Source organism: Notolepis coatsorum, assembly GCF_963971535.1.
Source record: "Notolepis coatsorum genome assembly, chromosome: 3".
Classification (NCBI taxonomy): domain Eukaryota; kingdom Metazoa; phylum Chordata; class Actinopteri; order Aulopiformes; family Paralepididae; genus Notolepis; species Notolepis coatsorum.
Window position 1 is genome coordinate 92,456,062 of NC_140167.1, and position 19,706 is coordinate 92,475,767.

Sequence of the window (19,706 nt, forward strand, 5' to 3'; positions counted from 1 at the left end):
CGGTCAGAAACCGTCTCAGGGAAGCACATCTGCATGCTCATCATCGTCCTCACCGGCGTCTTGACCTGACTGCAGTTCGTCGTCGTAACCGACCAACTTGAGTGGGCAAATGCTCACCTTCGATGGCGTCTGGCACTTCGGAGACGTGTTCTCTTCACGGAGAGGCATCCCGGTTTTCACTGTACCGGGCAGATGGCAGACAGCGTGTGTGTGTGTGGTGCCATGTGGGTGAGCGGTTTGCTGATGTCAACGCTGTGAATAGAGTGGCCCGTGGTGGCGGTGGGGTTTACGGTATGGGGGCAGGCATTATGCTATGGACAGCGAACACAGGTGCATTTTAATGATGGCATTGTGAATATGCACGGAGATACGGTGCCGAGATCCTGAGGCCCATTGTTGTGCCCTTCATCCACCACCATCACCTCATGTTGCAGCGTGATGCTGCTCGGCCCCATGTTGCAAGGATCTGTGCACAATTCCTGGAAGCTGAAAACATCCCAGTTCTCGCATGGCCTGCATTCTCCCTGGACACGGCACCTACTCCCTGGACATGATGGTCCCCAGGATGCTCTGGATCGATGTATTGGCGTGTTCCAGTTCCTGCCAATATCCAGCAGCTTCGCACAGCCATTGAAGAGGAGTGGACCAACACTCCACAGCCATTGAAGAGGAGTGGACCAACACTCCACAGCCATTGAAGAGAAGTGGACCAACACTCCACAGCCATTGAAGAGGAGTGGACCAACACTCCACAGCCATTGAAGAGGAGTGGACCAACACTCCACAGCCATTGAAGAGGAGTGGACCAACACTCCACAGCCATTGAAGAGGAGTGGACCAACACTCCACAGCCATTGAAGAGGAGTGGACCAACACTCCACAGCCATTGAAGAGGAGTGGACCAACACTCCACAGCCATTGAAGAGGAGTGGACCAACACTCCACAGCCATTGAAGAGGAGTGGACCAACACTCCACAGCCATTGAAGAGGGGCGGTACATGTTTTTTTAAATAGGCCTTTTGTGTACATAGAAAAAGTAAAAGTCTTAGATCTTTGATTTGTCTTCTTGTTTACTTTTTATTTTTCTCTGTTTTTAATGTTGTTATCTGTTCTATGTGGACAATGACAATACAATAATGCATATACTTTGACTTGTATGTCCGTAGAAAAGTATAATAAACAAAAAAGTGGGGAAAAAATATCTTTGATTTCAACTGTTGAAAAATGTTTGCAAAAAGAAAAGTGTTGCGTTTATATTTTTGTTCAGTGTATATGTAATATAACACACTATATACCTACAGTATGTGTTAGGCTACTGGATGTATTTTCTGCTCACCATCACTTATTAGTGGATGGATTGTAGTTTCCATAGACCTGTACCTGATTTAGAATGCAACAGGTTAACATGGACCCTCCCTCCTTCCCACAAAAGGCCTTTGCTTTTTGGACAGGCTGCTTTTGTATATAATAATTTGTTCTTAATTGCTTGCCTGGATAAATAAAGGTTAAATAATTTTTTTCTGTTAGTTAGATATTTATGTGTTAGTTAAGAAATATATACAGTCGTAGCTGTAGTGGAATAATAAAGAAATAAAAAGAGTGAACATGTTTTGTATTGGAGCCAATATTACATAACAGCGGGTGAATCCTTTGTGATCAAAGGAAGACAAATACATACATTTAGTCTTTTGTCCCCTAGTAGGTTACTGGGCAGGTTTGTCCGTGAAAGTGAAATAAAACCTTTGTTTAAATTCTTATATTAATAAAAGGATGTATGTGTGCACACGTGTGTGTGTGTGTGTGTGTGTGTGTGTGTGTGTGTGTGTGTGTGTGTGTGTGTGTGTGTGTGTGTGTGTGTGTGTGTGTGTGTCTGTGTTTATATCAGTGTGTTAGGCGTGGCATAGTAATACTCTACTGAGAAAGGAAGTTATGGTCAAATACTGTAGATATTGCAAAATTGGGCATTGACTCACCCCCTGAAGGACACGTGAACGTGACTGACTCTCCATTGCTGTGAGTGGAAGGCGTGCAATGACAGCAGAGCATCTCTGTTCCATCAAGGATTAATGCAACGGTAAGACTATGACATTTCAATTCATATCATGCATTCATACAGTACTTCACGAGTAATTCACAGTGAGGCTGTTTCTCCCCAGATGTTCCAGGAACAGATCCATATCAGATGCCTGTGTCGTGGGCTGATGGTCGTTGTACTGGTGGCACTCACCCAAGGTAAATTTACAGAATCCTTTCAGCCAGAAAAGTCCTTGGGAGACTTTTAGCCTTTAGCTATTTTTTCCACACATTAACCATCACATAGTCAATGGGTCCTGTTGTTCAGCCTCACAATGCTATTGGATAGTAAATGTGTTTATAGGTCCCACCCTCTGGCCTCTGAAGTTGTTAATGTCTTTTTTATTTGGGCCTCAGGGTTAATTCACAAATCCCAATTAATTAATCGGAATTAGAAACAATTTAATTCGCTAAATAGGCTACAATGAATGTACAGGGATCTGTCTTGGTGACAATGGTGTTATGGTTTGTAACCGACCCCAATCGCACAACACAAGACAGGTATGATGGTTTGCCAAGAAACAGATATTTATTGAGAGACAGGGGAAAAAGGGCACTGTCCCTTTAAGGGAGAACACAAATACAGGAAATATAACAAGAGGGGAAAAACTAGGTGCCTTTAAGAGGCGGGCAGGAAAAGGGAACACTAAGGGAAGGTTAATGAACGCTAGGGGAAACATTAAAGGAATGCTAGGGGAAGGTTAAAGGAACAGAGGAACTAGAGACTAGGACAAGTCGGGACAAGGAGAGCTAGGGAACAGGAGAACTGGGGACTAGGAGAACTAGGGACAAGGAACTAGGTGGAACTAGAAGGGGAGAACTTGGGACCAGGAACTAGGTGGAACTAGAAAGGGGAGAACTAGGGACAGAGGGGACTGAGGCCCGCGGAGGCGGGCTGGGGACAGGGAGGAACTGGGGACTGGTGGGAAAACATCTGGGCCGCTCTGCAGAACAGAGGAGAGGGTTAATATTCAAAAGGGAACAAACAGAGCAGATGCAGAACAGTCCAAATAAACAAAGTAACAAGGTAATAATATCTTCGTGTGACAAACACACAGGGGGAGATGTAATGTCCAAAAATACTATCTAAGTGAGAACAAAAACAGAGTGGGAGAAGAAATGTCCAAACTACTAACTAAGTGAGAACAAAAAGGAGGCATTACGCTGGGTGAGTGACTTAACAATCAAAACTCACCCAAGCGTATGCGTAATGGTACAGGAACAGCAGCGGGACGAGGGCAAGAGGCATTACGCTGGGTGAGTGACATCACAATCAAAACTCACCCAGGCGTATGCGTAATGGTACAGGAACAGCAGCGGGACGAGGGCAAGAGGCATTACGCTGGGTGAGTGACATCACAATCAAAACTCACCCAGGCGTATGCGTAATGGTACAGGAACAGCAGCGGGACGAGGGCAAGAGGCATTACGCTGGGTGAGTGACATCACAATCAAAACTCACCCAGGCGTATGCGTAATGGTACAGGAACAGCAGCGGGACGAGGGCAAGAGGCATTACGCTGGGTGAGTGACATCACAATCAAAACTCACCCAGGCGTCACAACGCTGGGTGAGTGACTTAACAATCAAAACGCACCCAGGAGGCAACACGCTGGATGAGTGACTTAACAATCAAAACTCACCCAGGCGTATGCGTAATGGTGCAGGAACAGCAGCGGCGGCGAGGGTGTCGCCACCGGGTAGCTGGCTGTCCGAGCCGAGGAACAGAGTGCTGGAACAGCGGCGGTGGCGAGGGTGTCGTCACCGGGTAGCCGACTGTCGGAGCCGAGGAACTGAGTGCTGGAACAGCGGCGGTGGCGAGGGTGTCGTCACCGGGTAGCCGACTGTCGGAGCCGAGGAACAGAGTGCTGGAACAGCGGCGGTGGCGAGGGTGTCGTCACCGGGTAGCCGACTGTCGGAGCCGAGGAACAGAGTGCTGGAACAGGCGGCGGTGGCGAGGGTGTCGTCACCGGGTAGCCGACTGTCGGAGCCGAGGAACAGAGTGCTGGAACAGGCGGCGGTGGCGAGGGTGTCGTCACCGGGTAGCCGACTGTCGGAGCCGAGGAACAGAGTGCTGGAACAGGCGGCGGTGGCGAGGGTGTCGTCACCGGGTAGCCGACTGTCGGAGCCGAGGAACAGAGTGGTGCTGGAACAGGCGGCGGTGGCGAGGGTGTCGCCACCGGGTAGCCGGCTGTCCGAGCCGAGGACAGAGTGGTGCTGGAACAGGCGGCGGTGGCGAGGGTGTCGCCACCGGGTAGCCGGCTGTCCGAGCCGAGGACAGAGTGGTGCGCCACTGCTTGAGTGCGCGCCGGAACCGAGAGACGCATCTGGGTGCGTCTGCGTGGAGGAGTGTGCCAAGCACGAAGGTCTGGAAGATGCGCGTCTGCGCGCTGAGGTCTGGAGAGCGTGCCAAGCTCGAAGGTCTGGAAGATGCGCGTCTGCGCGCTGGTCCGGAGAGCGTGCCAAGCTCGAAGGTCTGGAAGATGCGCGTCTGCGCGCTGAGGTCTGGAGAGCGTGCCAAGCTCGAAGGTCTGGAAGATGCGCGGCTGCGCGCTGGTCTGGAGAGCGTGCCAAGCTCGAAGGTCTGGAAGATGCGCGGCTGCGCGCTGGTCTGGAGAGCGTGCCAAGCTCGAAGGTCTGGAAGATGCGCGGCTGCGCGCTGGTCTGGAGAGCGTCAGGACGAACAGCTGCGCGGGGGTCTGCAGTGGAACGCTGGGGTGCCTCCCGTGGAATGACAGGGAGCGCAGACCAGTCTCCCCCACAGGCAACGGCGACAGCTGGCGAAGGCTGGAGCAAACATCTCGACGCCGGAGAATGGAACAGCATAGGCAGACAGAGGATCTCCCGAAAGAGTCTAGATGTTTAGAGAATATGACTCGGCAAGTATACAACACGACCCCACGCCGAAACGAGGGGAAGCGCCCTGGTATTTAAAGCCCACAGGGGGACTAATTAGCCTGCCACCACAGGTGCGAGAGATAATAGATAATCGAACAGGTGTGGCCACTGAGGGTAAGGAACGAGAGGGTGGGGGCTAGGGAGAGTGAGTGAGAAGGGAAAATAAACAGTATAGGCTTAAAGAAACAGAGAAAAGGCGGTGAGCAGCGGGCAAAACCTCACAGTACCCCCCCCTCAACGGGAGCCACCCGGCGACCCAAAACAAATACAGACAGAGTGGCAGGGGGCAAAACAAGAGGTACTGGCCAAGCCAGCAGGGGAAGCCACCACAAGAGTGGGGCTAGCAAAAGAAACAGGGTCGCCGAGGGGTAACTAGGGTAGCAGAGGGGCAACTGGGGGAACTGGTCTAGAGGAACTGGGTCTAGAGAACTAGTCTAGCGAACTGGGCAAGAGAACTGGTCTAGAGAACTGGTTTAGAGAACTGGTCTAGAGAACCGGTCTAGAGAACTGGTCTAGAGGAACTGGTCTAGAGGAACTGAGGGGCAAGCAGGGTAGCTAAGGGGTAACCATGGTAGCACCGGGAAAGGGCTAGCAGAGGGAAGGTTAGCTGCCAGGGCACTGATAGCTACAGGGCCTATGCTAGCTGTACTGCTACATCAACATAGAGGCTGCGCAAGCTGCCGGAGCCAGGCTAGCAGAGGGAAAGGGTAGCTGCCAGGGCACTGATAGCTACAGGGCCTATGCTAGCTGTACTGCTACATCAACATAGAGGCTGCGCTAGCTGCCGGAGCTAGGCTGGCAGACAGGGCTGGACCAGCATGAGAGCACAAGCTAGCTGGAAGGACAGTCCTAGCTGTGTGAGATAAACTGACCTTGCTAGCTGAAAGGGCAGTCCTAGCAGTGGGATAAACTACACAAAAAAGTGGAGGCCATGCAGAGGGACCGGGTTAGCTGCTTGGGCCTGGCTAGCTACAGGGCCTATGCCAGCTGCAAGGCTGCATTAACATAGAGGCTGTGCTAACAGCCGGGGCCAAGCTAGCAGACCGGGGCCATGCAGAGGGAAACTGGGTTAGCTGCCAGGGCATGGCTAGCTACAGGGCCCATGCCAGCAGCAAGGGCTGCATAAACATAGAGGCTGTGCTAGCAGCCGGGGCTAAGCTAGCAGACAGGGGCTCTGCTGAGGGACTGGGTTAGCTGCCAGGGCATGGCTAGCTACAGGGGGGTCAAACAGGGCAAAACGGGAAGCAAACAGGGGAGCTAACCGGGGAGACTAACAAGCTAAACAGGGGAGTAACAGGCTAACAAGGGAGCTAAACAGGACTAACAAGGAAGCTAAACTGGGCTAACAGGGAAGCTAACAGGGCTAACAGGGGAGCTAGAGGGAACAAGAAAAAAAAAAGGCAAACTCAACATACACCGCCTGTGCTGGCTGGGGTCGTCGATTTGGTGGGGTCGTACTGTTATGGTTTGTAACCGACCCCAATCGCACAACACAAGACAGGTATGATGGTTTGCCAAGAAACAGATATTTATTGAGAGACAGGGAAAAAAGGGCACTGTCCCTTTAAGGGAGAACACAAATACAGGAAATATAACAAGAGGGGAAAAACTAGGTGCCTTTAAGAGGCGGGCAGGAAAAGGGAACACTAAGGGAAGGTTAATGAACGCTAGGGGAAACATTAAAGGAATGCTAGGGGAAGGTTAAAGGAACAGAGGAACTAGAGACTAGGACAAGTCGGGACAAGGAGAGCTAGGGAACAGGAGAACTGGGGACTAGGAGAACTAGGGACAAGGAACTAGGTGGAACTAGAAGGGGAGAACTTGGGACCAGGAACTAGGTGGAACTAGAAAGGGGAGAACTAGGGACAGAGGGGACTGAGGCCCGTGGAGGCGGGCTGGGGACAGGGAGGAACTGGGGACTGGTGGGAAAACATCTGGGCCGCTCTGCAGAACAGAGGAGAGGGTTAATATTCAAAAGGGAACAAACAGAGCAGATGCAGAACAGTCCAAATAAACAAAGTAACAAGGTAATAATATCTTCGTGTGACAAACACACAGGGGGAGATGTAATGTCCAAAAATACTATCTAAGTGAGAACAAAAACAGAGTGGGAGAAGAAATGTCCAAACTACTAACTAAGTGAGAACAAAAAGGAGGCATTACGCTGGGTGAGTGACTTAACAATCAAAACTCACCCAAGCGTATGCGTAATGGTACAGGAACAGCAGCGGGACGAGGGCAAGAGGCATTACGCTGGGTGAGTGACATCACAATCAAAACTCACCCAGGCGTATGCGTAATGGTACAGGAACAGCAGCGGGACGAGGGCAAGAGGCATTACGCTGGGTGAGTGACATCACAATCAAAACTCACCCAGGCGTATGCGTAATGGTACAGGAACAGCAGCGGGACGAGGGCAAGAGGCATTACGCTGGGTGAGTGACATCACAATCAAAACTCACCCAGGCGTATGCGTAATGGTACAGGAACAGCAGCGGGACGAGGGCAAGAGGCATTACGCTGGGTGAGTGACATCACAATCAAAACTCACCCAGGCGTCACAACGCTGGGTGAGTGACTTAACAATCAAAACTCACCCAGGAGGCAACACGCTGGATGAGTGACTTAACAATCAAAACTCACCCAGGCGTATGCGTAATGGTGCAGGAACAGCAGCGGCGGCGAGGGTGTCGCCACCGGGTAGCTGGCTGTCCGAGCCGAGGAACAGAGTGCTGGAACAGCGGCGGTGGCGAGGGTGTCGTCACCGGGTAGCCGACTGTCGGAGCCGAGGAACTGAGTGCTGGAACAGCGGCGGTGGCGAGGGTGTCGTCACCGGGTAGCCGACTGTCGGAGCCGAGGAACAGAGTGCTGGAACAGCGGCGGTGGCGAGGGTGTCGTCACCGGATAGCCGACTGTCGGAGCCGAGGAACAGAGTGCTGGAACAGGCGGCGGTGGCGAGGGTGTCGTCACCGGGTAGCCGACTGTCGGAGCCGAGGAACAGAGTGCTGGAACAGGCGGCGGTGGCGAGGGTGTCGTCACCGGGTAGCCGACTGTCGGAGCCGAGGAACAGAGTGCTGGAACAGGCGGCGGTGGCGAGGGTGTCGTCACCGGGTAGCCGACTGTCGGAGCCGAGGAACAGAGTGGTGCTGGAACAGGCGGCGGTGGCGAGGGTGTCGCCACCGGGTAGCCGGCTGTCCGAGCCGAGGACAGAGTGGTGCTGGAACAGGCGGCGGTGGCGAGGGTGTTGCCACCGGGTAGCCGGCTGTCCGAGCCGAGGACAGGGTGGTGCTGGAACAGGCGGCGGTGGCGAGGGTGTCGCCACCGGGTAGCCGGCTGTCCGAGCCGAGGACAGAGTGGTGCGCCACTGCTTGAGTGCGCGCCGGAACCGAGAGACGCATCTGGGTGCGTCTGCGTGGAGGAGTGTGCCAAGCACGAAGGTCTGGAAGATGCGCGTCTGCGCGCTGAGGTCTGGAGAGCGTGCCAAGCTCGAAGGTCTGGAAGATGCGCGTCTGCGCGCTGGTCCGGAGAGCGTGCCAAGCTCGAAGGTCTGGAAGATGCGCGTCTGCGCGCTGAGGTCTGGAGAGCGTGCCAAGCTCGAAGGTCTGGAAGATGCGCGGCTGCGCGCTGGTCTGGAGAGCGTGCCAAGCTCGAAGGTCTGGAAGATGCGCGGCTGCGCGCTGGTCTGGAGAGCGTGCCAAGCTCGAAGGTCTGGAAGATGCGCGGCTGCACGCTGGTCTGGAGAGCGTCAGGACGAACAGCTGCGCGGGGGTCTGCAGTGGAACGCTGGGGTGCCTCCCGTGGAATGACAGGGAGCGCAGACCAGTCTCCCCCACAGGCAACGGCGACAGCTGGCGAAGGCTGGAGCAAACATCTCGACGCCGGAGAATGGAACAGCATAGGCAGACAGAGGATCTCCCGAAAGAGTCTAGATGTTTAGAGAATATGACTCGGCAAGTATACAACACGACCCCACGCCGAAACGAGGGGAAGCGCCCTGGTATTTAAAGCCCACAGGGGGACTAATTAGCCTGCCACCACAGGTGCGAGAGATAATAGATAATCGAACAGGTGTGGCCACTGAGGGTAAGGAACGAGAGGGTGGGGGCTAGGGAGAGTGAGTGAGAAGGGAAAATAAACAGTATAGGCTTAAAGAAACAGAGAAAAGGCGGTGAGCAGCGGGCAAAACCTCACAGTACCCCCCCTCAACGGGAGCCACCCGGCGACCCAAAACAAATACAGACAGAGTGGCAGGGGGCAAAACAAGAGGTACTGGCCAAGCCAGCAGGGGAAGCCACCACAAGAGTGGGGCTAGCAAAAGAAACAGGGTCGCCGAGGGGTAACTAGGGTAGCAGAGGGGCAACTGGGGGAACTGGTCTAGAGGAACTGGGTCTAGAGAACTAGTCTAGCGAACTGGGCAAGAGAACTGGTCTAGAGAACTGGTTTAGAGAACTGGTCTAGAGAACCGGTCTAGAGAACTGGTCTAGAGGAACTGGTCTAGAGGAACTGAGGGGCAAGCAGGGTAGCTAAGGGGTAACCATGGTAGCACCGGGAAAGGGCTAGCAGAGGGAAGGTTAGCTGCCAGGGCACTGATAGCTACAGGGCCTATGCTAGCTGTACTGCTACATCAACATAGAGGCTGCGCAAGCTGCCGGAGCCAGGCTAGCAGAGGGAAAGGGTAGCTGCCAGGGCACTGATAGCTACAGGGCCTATGCTAGCTGTACTGCTACATCAACATAGAGGCTGCGCTAGCTGCCGGAGCTAGGCTGGCAGACAGGGCTGGACCAGCATGAGAGCACAAGCTAGCTGGAAGGACAGTCCTAGCTGTGTGAGATAAACTGACCTTGCTAGCTGAAAGGGCAGTCCTAGCAGTGGGATAAACTACACAAAAAAGTGGAGGCCATGCAGAGGGACCGGGTTAGCTGCTTGGGCCTGGCTAGCTACAGGGCCTATGCCAGCTGCAAGGCTGCATTAACATAGAGGCTGTGCTAACAGCCGGGGCCAAGCTAGCAGACCGGGGCCATGCAGAGGGAAACTGGGTTAGCTGCCAGGGCATGGCTAGCTACAGGGCCCATGCCAGCAGCAAGGGCTGCATAAACATAGAGGCTGTGCTAGCAGCCGGGGCTAAGCTAGCAGACAGGGGCTCTGCTGAGGGACTGGGTTAGCTGCCAGGGCATGGCTAGCTACAGGGGGGTCAAACAGGGCAAAACGGGAAGCAAACAGGGGAGCTAACCGGGGAGACTAACAAGCTAAACAGGGGAGTAACAGGCTAACAAGGGAGCTAAACAGGACTAACAAGGAAGCTAAACTGGGCTAACAGGGAAGCTAACAGGGCTAACAGGGGAGCTAGAGGGAACAAGAAAAAAAAAAGGCAAACTCAACATACACCGTCTGTGCTGGCTGGGGTCGTCGATTTGGTGGGGTCGTACTGTTATGGTTTGTAACCGACCCCAATCGCACAACACAAGACAGGTATGATGGTTTGCCAAGAAACAGATATTTATTGAGAGACAGGGAAAAAAGGGCACTGTCCCTTTAAGGGAGAACACAAATACAGGAAATATAACAAGAGGGGAAAAACTAGGTGCCTTTAAGAGGCGGGCAGGAAAAGGGAACACTAAGGGAAGGTTAATGAACGCTAGGGGAAACATTAAAGGAATGCTAGGGGAAGGTTAAAGGAACAGAGGAACTAGAGACTAGGACAAGTCGGGACAAGGAGAGCTAGGGAACAGGAGAACTGGGGACTAGGAGAACTAGGGACAAGGAACTAGGTGGAACTAGAAGGGGAGAACTTGGGACCAGGAACTAGGTGGAACTAGAAAGGGGAGAACTAGGGACAGAGGGGACTGAGGCCCGCGGAGGCGGGCTGGGGACAGGGAGGAACTGGGGACTGGTGGGAAAACATCTGGGCCGCTCTGCAGAACAGAGGAGAGGGTTAATATTCAAAAGGGAACAAACAGAGCAGATGCAGAACAGTCCAAATAAACAAAGTAACAAGGTAATAATATCTTCGTGTGACAAACACACAGGGGGAGATGTAATGTCCAAAAATACTATCTAAGTGAGAACAAAAACAGAGTGGGAGAAGAAATGTCCAAACTACTAACTAAGTGAGAACAAAAAGGAGGCATTACGCTGGGTGAGTGACTTAACAATCAAAACTCACCCAAGCGTATGCGTAATGGTACAGGAACAGCAGCGGGACGAGGGCAAGAGGCATTACGCTGGGTGAGTGACATCACAATCAAAACTCACCCAGGCGTATGCGTAATGGTACAGGAACAGCAGCGGGACGAGGGCAAGAGGCATTACGCTGGGTGAGTGACATCACAATCAAAACTCACCCAGGCGTATGCGTAATGGTACAGGAACAGCAGCGGGACGAGGGCAAGAGGCATTACGCTGGGTGAGTGACATCACAATCAAAACTCACCCAGGCGTATGCGTAATGGTACAGGAACAGCAGCGGGACGAGGGCAAGAGGCATTACGCTGGGTGAGTGACATCACAATCAAAACTCACCCAGGCGTCACAACGCTGGGTGAGTGACTTAACAATCAAAACTCACCCAGGAGGCAACACGCTGGATGAGTGACTTAACAATCAAAACTCACCCAGGCGTATGCGTAATGGTGCAGGAACAGCAGCGGCGGCGAGGGTGTCGCCACCGGGTAGCTGGCTGTCCGAGCCGAGGAACAGAGTGCTGGAACAGCGGCGGTGGCGAGGGTGTCGTCACCGGGTAGCCGACTGTCGGAGCCGAGGAACTGAGTGCTGGAACAGCGGCGGTGGCGAGGGTGTCGTCACCGGGTAGCCGACTGTCGGAGCCGAGGAACAGAGTGCTGGGACTGGAGAGCTGGTCTGGAGAGCGTCAGGACGAACAGCTGCGCGGGGGTCTGCAGTGGAACGCTGGGGTGCCTCCCGTGGAATGACAGGGAGCGCAGACCAGTCTCCCCCACAGGCAACGGCGACAGCTGGCGAAGGCTGGAGCAAACATCTCGACGCCGGAGAATGGAACAGCATAGGCAGACAGAGGATCTCCCGAAAGAGTCTAGATGTTTAGAGAATATGACTCGGCAAGTATACAACACGACCCCACGCCGAAACGAGGGGAAGCGCCCTGGTATTTAAAGCCCACAGGGGGACTAATTAGCCTGCCACCACAGGTGCGAGAGATAATAGATAATCGAACAGGTGTGGCCACTGAGGGTAAGGAACGAGAGGGTGGGGGCTAGGGAGAGTGAGTGAGAAGGGAAAATAAACAGTATAGGCTTAAAGAAACAGAGAAAAGGTGGTGAGCAGCGGGCAAAACCTCACAAATGGTGTATGAAGGCATATTAACTCGGACGATTCTACTGTATGATGGACACACGAGGCAGGCAATGGGACAGCATGAAAATAAATATCTGCCATTGAGAGTGTCATAGAGGCCTGACTCAATCCCCAAGTTCAAAGTGGCAAATAACAGTTTGGTACAGCAGTCTGGACATTCACTCCAAAAACAAACTGCAAAGAATACTCAATAAATCCTCCAAAATAATCCGCACCCCCCTCCCGTCACACCGCAAAAAGAACAATAAGAAGAGCAAGAAAAATCATCTCTGACCCCACTCACCCAGCACACCATGTGTTCCAGCTGTTGCCCTCCGGGAGGCGCTACAGATCTCTGACCACCAAAACATCCCGCTTTAAAAATAGTTTCTTCCCCACTGCCATAGATACGGACACTGAACTCTCTATAACAACCCCCCTACTTCTGCTGTTACGGACATAAATTGTGATATTGTGGTTTTTGTATTTATGTATCTATGTATTTAACTGCATGTAGTATGTATTGTAAGTGATGTTCTATGTTTGAACAATGTTATATGCACTGAAAACAAATTCCACCAGCCTGGCTCTGTGTGGTCATTAAAGAACCTAATCTAATCTAATAAACCCATTCTATTGAACTCAGACCTGAGCAGAGGAGGCGGATCCCAGGCGTGGACCTACCACTACAGCACAAGCCCGAGACGCAACTGGGTCTCGGCCCGCCAGTGGTGCAGAGAGCACTACACGGACATGGTGGCTATCCAGAACCAGGGGGAGATAGCCTTCCTCAACCGGCTGCTGCCCCTCAACCCCACCTACTACTGGATCGGCATCCGCAAGGTGGCTGGGGTCTGGACCTGGGTGGGCACCAACAAGACCCTGTCTAAGGAGGCGGAGAACTGGGCGAAAGGGGAACCTAATAACGCACACGATGAACAGGACTGCGTGGAGATCTACATCAAGAGGTCAAAGGACACGGCCCAGTGGAACGATGAGAGCTGCTTCAAGGGCAAGGGGGCTCTGTGCTATACAGGTAGCCACTGTCAGCATTCTACCAGCTGCCTCTAATCGTAGAATAGACTAGACTACTAGAGTGTCTAGTAGAGGAGAAATTTGTCAAAGTGTCTAATAGAGGTTCAAGTTTTATTTTATTTGTCACAGGCTACATGTACATTATAGTGAAATGCTTGGTTCTGTATGAGCCCCCTGAGGTTGCGCTCCATACAGTAAAAGAGTAAAAGACCAAACACTAAAATGTACAAAATGCAAAATTCCCTTTGACCGGCAAAAGTGCCAAAGACAGCCAAAAGTGTCTAGTAGAGTAGATGAATTCACCAGCCACCACAGTCAGAATCTACCAGCCGGTGTGCATCTCCCACCCTGTTCCTGCAGCCATAGATATATTCTATATAGATATCTATGCCTGCAGCTGAATCCTTCTTCTGCTCTCGTTGTACCTCCAGCCTCTTGTTCAGAGCGATCCTGCAGCGCCCATGCAGAGTGTGTGGAGACCATAGGGAACTACACCTGCCAATGTCAACCTGGCTTCCGAGGGCCTCACTGCGAAGAGGGTGAGTACTGTCTAGATCAGGGGTTCCCAAACTTTTCAGGCCAGGGCCCAGAAAATAAGGCGTCAGAGAGCCGCGGCCCAATGCACATCGTCTGGCTTTTTTTTTTTTTTTTTTGCCAGGCGACCGATTTTTTAAGCCAAATATCACTTCAATCCTATTAAGTTAGTTCAAGTTAGTTATTCATTTATATGTGCTATTTATGAGAGGGCTAACTTGTTGCAAAATAATAATGATAATAATAATAGCCTCATTAAAATACTATTGTTGCTTCGGTTGTTTTCAGCGTTTTATGTGCATGTTATTTAGTTTGAAATGTTCGTTGAAATAAGTAGATTTTTCGTTTTTGTTTATTTATTAAGTTAATATAAAACCATATAGGTAGTCACATTTTAGAATACAATAGAATAGAATTTTAGAATACAACTAGAAACACTGTCCTGGCCTGCTTCTAAGTTCAGTGGCCTGACAAAAAAAAATAATAAAAAAATATATATATATATATATTTTTTATTTTTTTTTAATCATCTCGCGGCCCACGCGTGGCTGCTCGCGGCCCACCTTTGGGTCGCGACCCCGACTTTGGGAACCACTGGTCTAGATGACATGATGGAAACCATTACGTCCGTGAACCTCATGGAAGATATAGAAGACACAAATCATCAGTAGCTAGCTGCACTATTCTTATTCTGCCTATTTGTATGCACTTCCTGTCAAATTCATGTGTCAGTTATATGCTAATTTCATCTGACTACCTCTTGTGCACTGTGCCACCTAAATTCATTACTCACAACTGTGATTATTGTATTGTAACTGAGGGCTATTTTATTTTATTGATTTATTTTACTGTAAATGAGAGTATTGTAGATTTTAGGTACAGTTTTATTGCACTATTGCATAATTCTACTTGTGACAATCTGCTCCTCACGTCCATCCAAAGACTCCTTTTGAACTGTCCTCTACCCCCATCCAGTGGACATCTGCCTGTACTGTCGCTGCTTGTGTTTTTCCTGATTGATTGATTGATTGATTGATTGATTGATTGAAAAGTTTATTAACAGATTGCAGAATGGGTACAATACAGTACAGCTCAATACATACAATTGTTAAGGGGATGCAGACCAGAGAAAGACTTTCGTCTTGTTTACATCAGGGTCCCCCATTTTCAATTCATCATAACATATATGACATACATGACATACAGATAGACAGTACTGCTACATCTATACATTTATGACATATCAGATTTGCAAATACAGTACTGTTTGTGATACAAAAGTGTCCAGAAAAAGAGTGTATATACATTTGACGTAGAAACTGTACATTGGAGGAGGTTGGGTGGGTGGGGTGGGGTTGGGTGGGTGGGTGAGGGCTGTATATTGGAGGTGGGGGGGGGGGGGGGGGATGGGTAGGGGACACACACACATTTTACACTGTACATTGGAATACTGACAAAGCCTTACTTGGTCATTTACTGTACAACTAGGTTAGGACATTTGTAGGGGCCAGTTTCGAATTGCAGTCTCACGTAGGTGTCCCTTGAGAGAGGTTTTGAAAGTGGGTAGTTGTTACAAAGGGTCAGATTAAACCGAATGTATATGTTTGTTGCCTGAGATCCCATGTGTGGTATTTGTATGTCGTTTGATATTCCCTGTATATTCCTTGTACAATGTGCACTGAATATCCCTTTGGTCTAGCAGGACAGACCATGGTATTCGTTCCCCTGTTGGAAGCGATCCTCTGGCGCCAGGTACCGAGTAAAGCCTTGCCCCCTCGAGCTGACTTGAAAGCTGCCGCCGGGACTTGTCTCAACATGCCCGCTTTCGCCCACGGCTACGAGACCGAGAGGCGACAGAAATGAGATAGGCACTATTTGTCCGCCGTGGATATAAATATGGCGCAAGAATACAGAACCCCCCTTGCAGTTCCCGTTCAGTTCGCCTTCAGTTCAGTCTGGTTCAGTTACCGAGTAAAGCCTCACCCACTACGCAACGTGTGGTGCAGAGTAGGGCTCGTATCGCCCAAGATAGAATCGTGTTATCCTAATACCTTTGTTCAAGGTACCGTTCGCTATTTACTAGTAAAAGCCTTCATTACGAGTCAAAGACCACGTGAAGGGAGTAATTGTGCGTCTATACAGAGCACTTATAGCCGCGTGCAAATAGGAGAAACCAACGTCAAGTTCAACTCTGAACCACCGCGCACTACCGCGCAACACGGAGGATTTACCCCGCCAGCAGAGCCACTTTTCCGGCAAGGATTATTCTTCAGTGCTTTGACTGTGGCGGCTGGAGCAGAACCGTCTGCCCCGCTGCTGCTGTGGGAACTACACATCTACCGTGAGGACCTCCACTCGAGCCCGTCTCTGCCGGAGCAGAGACTCCACGGCTCTCACCTACACAGCACGCATCCTGGGACCAGGTTGCCTATCCCCACTGCTCCAGGGGTGATATTGCCCCCGTGAACCATTGACTTGCATAGAGCTTTGGCCCCCTCTGCTGGCTTACAACCGGTAGTACCCCCCTTTCCCAGAGCACCATAGAGATCATCCTTAATATTTACTATTGATTACCTATGCACATTCTATTTGCCTTATAAGCGCAATTGACCAAAGTGATGTAATCTAATATCTCCCTTTTATGTAATAAATATTCTAACCGAGTATTTTGTGTGGAAAACCTGTTATTGTGCGAGTGTCGTCATCTAGAATACCTTTGTACGGTGTTGGCCAGTAATGTACAAGTCGGTAGTGATTCAATGATATCAGTACTTGATTAATACAGTCAGGGAATTGTACCCCTCAGTTACAATTGGTCCTTCGAGCCGGATAATAATTAGCGTAATATTAATATAATATTAATATGGAATTGGCCGATGACGAACACTCCACAAACGGTTCTCCTAAGCTAGATCGCCCGCAGCGCAGACGACAGCCACCTCCCTACCTAGAGGCATACTCTGTCAGTCCAATACCTAGCTTTAAAGGGAAGTTAAACGCGGAAAAAGTAGAAAGTAAAATTATGTCCGACCCTAGCAACCAGGTTACCCCGACCACAGAGGCCCTAGTGGGTGCTAATGTAACTGACCAAGCTCACGGTGGGGACCAGGAGGGAACTGACACGACTTTACCCCCAGACAATACCGAAGAAATAGTCCCCGATCAGCTCCGGGAGGAAGACAACCCTAAAGAGACGCGCACCCAGGAGACGGATCTCCTCGGTACGCAACAGGAGAATGGATCTCCAACCAGTACTGCCGGGAGCCGATCGCCCCGAACGGCGTCTTCCCCCAGCGAGGCGGACAAGATGCTGGCGCAAGCACTCATCGCCACCCTGGCAGCCTCCACCGAACGCGATCGACTTCAAGCGCAACAGACGTGCGAGCACGAACATTATGCAGGCGAGCGAGAGCGCTTCCAGGCGCAACAAAGGAGCGAAGACGACCGAATAAGACTGGAGACCAGACGCCTCCAGACAGAAGAGAACATCGAGCGAAGCTGCGCCGACGTCGCAAATGCACAGCTCCACGCCGCCCATGACAGCGCCAATGCCCAGCGCGACGTCGCCAACGCACAGCGCGACGCTGCCCAGACCAGCGCCAACGCCCAGCGCGACGCCGCCAATGCCCAGCGCGAAGCAGCGCGCGACGCAGCCCATGCCCGGCGCGAGGCAGAGCGCGACCGGATGCAGGCGGAGCTGATGGACAAACTGGTTGCCATGGCGACACCCCCTCACTCCGCACGGAGCTCTCAGAGGTCGTCAAGACATGGGTCTAGGACACATTCCCCTACCCGACGAAGCGACCCGGGACCCCGCCTACAGGAGGATCCTGTCCACGTCTCCGAACCCCGCCTACAGGAGGATCCTGTCCACGTCTCCGAACCCCGCCTACAGGAGGAGCCTGTCCACGTCTCCGAACCCCCTCCCCAGCCGGTCCATACGAGACCCAGCAACCGGGTAACGGAACCGAACCACGCCGAGAGACTGAACAGACGACTCCAGGTCCTAGCAGAGGGAGATGAGGAGGAAGAGGAGGAGTGTCAAGCCGACCAGCAGCAACGTGCTCTGGCCCAGGAGGCCCAGTACAGCCCCGACCCGCAGCAACGTACCCAGGACCAGGAGGTCCAGTACAGCCCAGAAGTCAGCCCCGAGGCCCTGCGCTACAAACCCCCGACTCAACTCACGGGTGAGTTTGACGCACCGCCAGCCCCGAGGAACAGCACCTGGGTACCCGACCTTCGGTACCCACCAAGTACCAGCCCAAGACGACACGCAAGAGGAGACTCGCCTAGGAGGCCTCTCCCCCAACGCTCACCGATGTATCAGTCACCCACAGCGTCATACATCGCCACGCCGTCAATTCCAGACTTCATCCATGAGAATCGAGCACAGTACACGGAGCTCCGGATGTGCTTAGAGACAATGATGGTGGATGTCGCTGATGAACGCCACAAGTATGCAATATTACTGAAGCACCTGAAAGTACCGCGAGCGCACAATATAGCGCTGGCCTACGCCTCCTCTTCGACACCATACACAGCGGCCCTTGCAGCGCTGGACCAGATATATGGACGTATATGGGATTACGTGATAGAAGAGATAAGGCATATTGACCGCCTACCCCCAGCCACAGACAATCGAGCACTGGACGACCTGTCCATCAGAGTGCAGTCCCTGGTAGGGATGCTGGGAGCGCAGAGGGAAAAGGGTAGGCATGAACTATACGCCAACTCAAATGTAGAGAGGATCTTGGAGAAGCTACCGCCCGCCCGACAGGAGCGCTTTAGGCGTCAGAGAGACCACAGAGACCCTAATGGCCCCGAACCGAACCTCCTCGATCTAGCCGACTTCCTGGCGAGAGAAGTCAGCAGCTTACGGCTAGATACATTCGGACGGAGCACCCCTGGCTCCAGAGAAGGAACCAGGAGAATAAATGATGGAAGAAGATCGGTGACTGTCATGCACCAATCAGAGTCAGTACCGCAGCACTCCAACCACAACACCCCCTCGACGAAAGAGGACCAGTGGAAGATTGAGTGCCAGTACTGTGCGGGAGAACATCGGCTCCATCAGTGCGAAGATTTCAAGAAGCTGACCACGGATGATGTGAGCCAGTGGGTCAAAGACCACCGCCGCTGCTTCCGCTGCGCGCGCAGCCACCTAGCAGCTGAGTGCCACCTGAAGAAAAAGTGCAGCAGGTGCGGTGGCACCCACCTGGAGGTCCTGCACGACATCAACAAGCGTCACCCAGGACAACAGAGTGGGCCCGTCGCGGTCATGTACCACGCCGAGGCGGTGGCACCAGAACCAAAGTTCCACCAGACCGCTCCCTTCTGTCCCGACTGCTACGGCAGACACTGGGAGACAAGGTGCGACTCGTACCACATAGAGTCTACGTCACCACCCACAGGAGTGCTCCACATTGACCAGCACAGCGAGACCCCCTGAGTGCTCCTCAAAGTGGTCAGAGTGCTCCTGAGCCACGGGGACAAAGTCATGGACACTTACGCCGTCCTTGATGACGGGTCAGAGAAGACCCTTCTGCTCGCGTCCGCTGCGGCCCAGCTGGGACTGCGGGGGAGCGAGAACCAAATGACGATTCGGACAATAAGAAGAGATTTAAAGACGATAAAGGGCGAGAATGTCTCCTTCACTATCGCAGCAAGCGGGCAGCCAGAGCGACGGTACAAGATCACAAATGCTTTCACCAGCCAAGAAATAGGACTATCACAGTACACCTACCCCATCCCACAGCTGATGGATAAGTGTGCGCACCTGCGTCAACTACCTATCCCGCTCATAGACGGCGCGACCCCGACCCTGCTGATAGGCTCCGACCATGCAGACCTCATCGTCCCG

General features: G+C 52.2%; 1 protein-coding gene across 1 annotated transcript in view; it reads left to right on the forward strand.

Moving 5' to 3' along the window:
* The first annotated feature begins 1,982 nt into the window (after positions 1 to 1,982).
* selp (selectin P) overlaps positions 1,983 to 19,706 on the forward strand; it is a 57,878-nt gene continuing 40,154 nt past the window's right edge. The window contains exons 1-4 of the mRNA XM_084310195.1: positions 1,983 to 2,075; positions 2,158 to 2,233; positions 12,924 to 13,313; positions 13,744 to 13,851. Of these exons, the coding sequence (XP_084166321.1) occupies positions 2,158 to 2,233; positions 12,924 to 13,313; positions 13,744 to 13,851 (574 nt within the window). The 5' untranslated portion in view covers positions 1,983 to 2,075. The remainder of the gene's footprint in view (positions 2,076 to 2,157; positions 2,234 to 12,923; positions 13,314 to 13,743; positions 13,852 to 19,706) is intronic.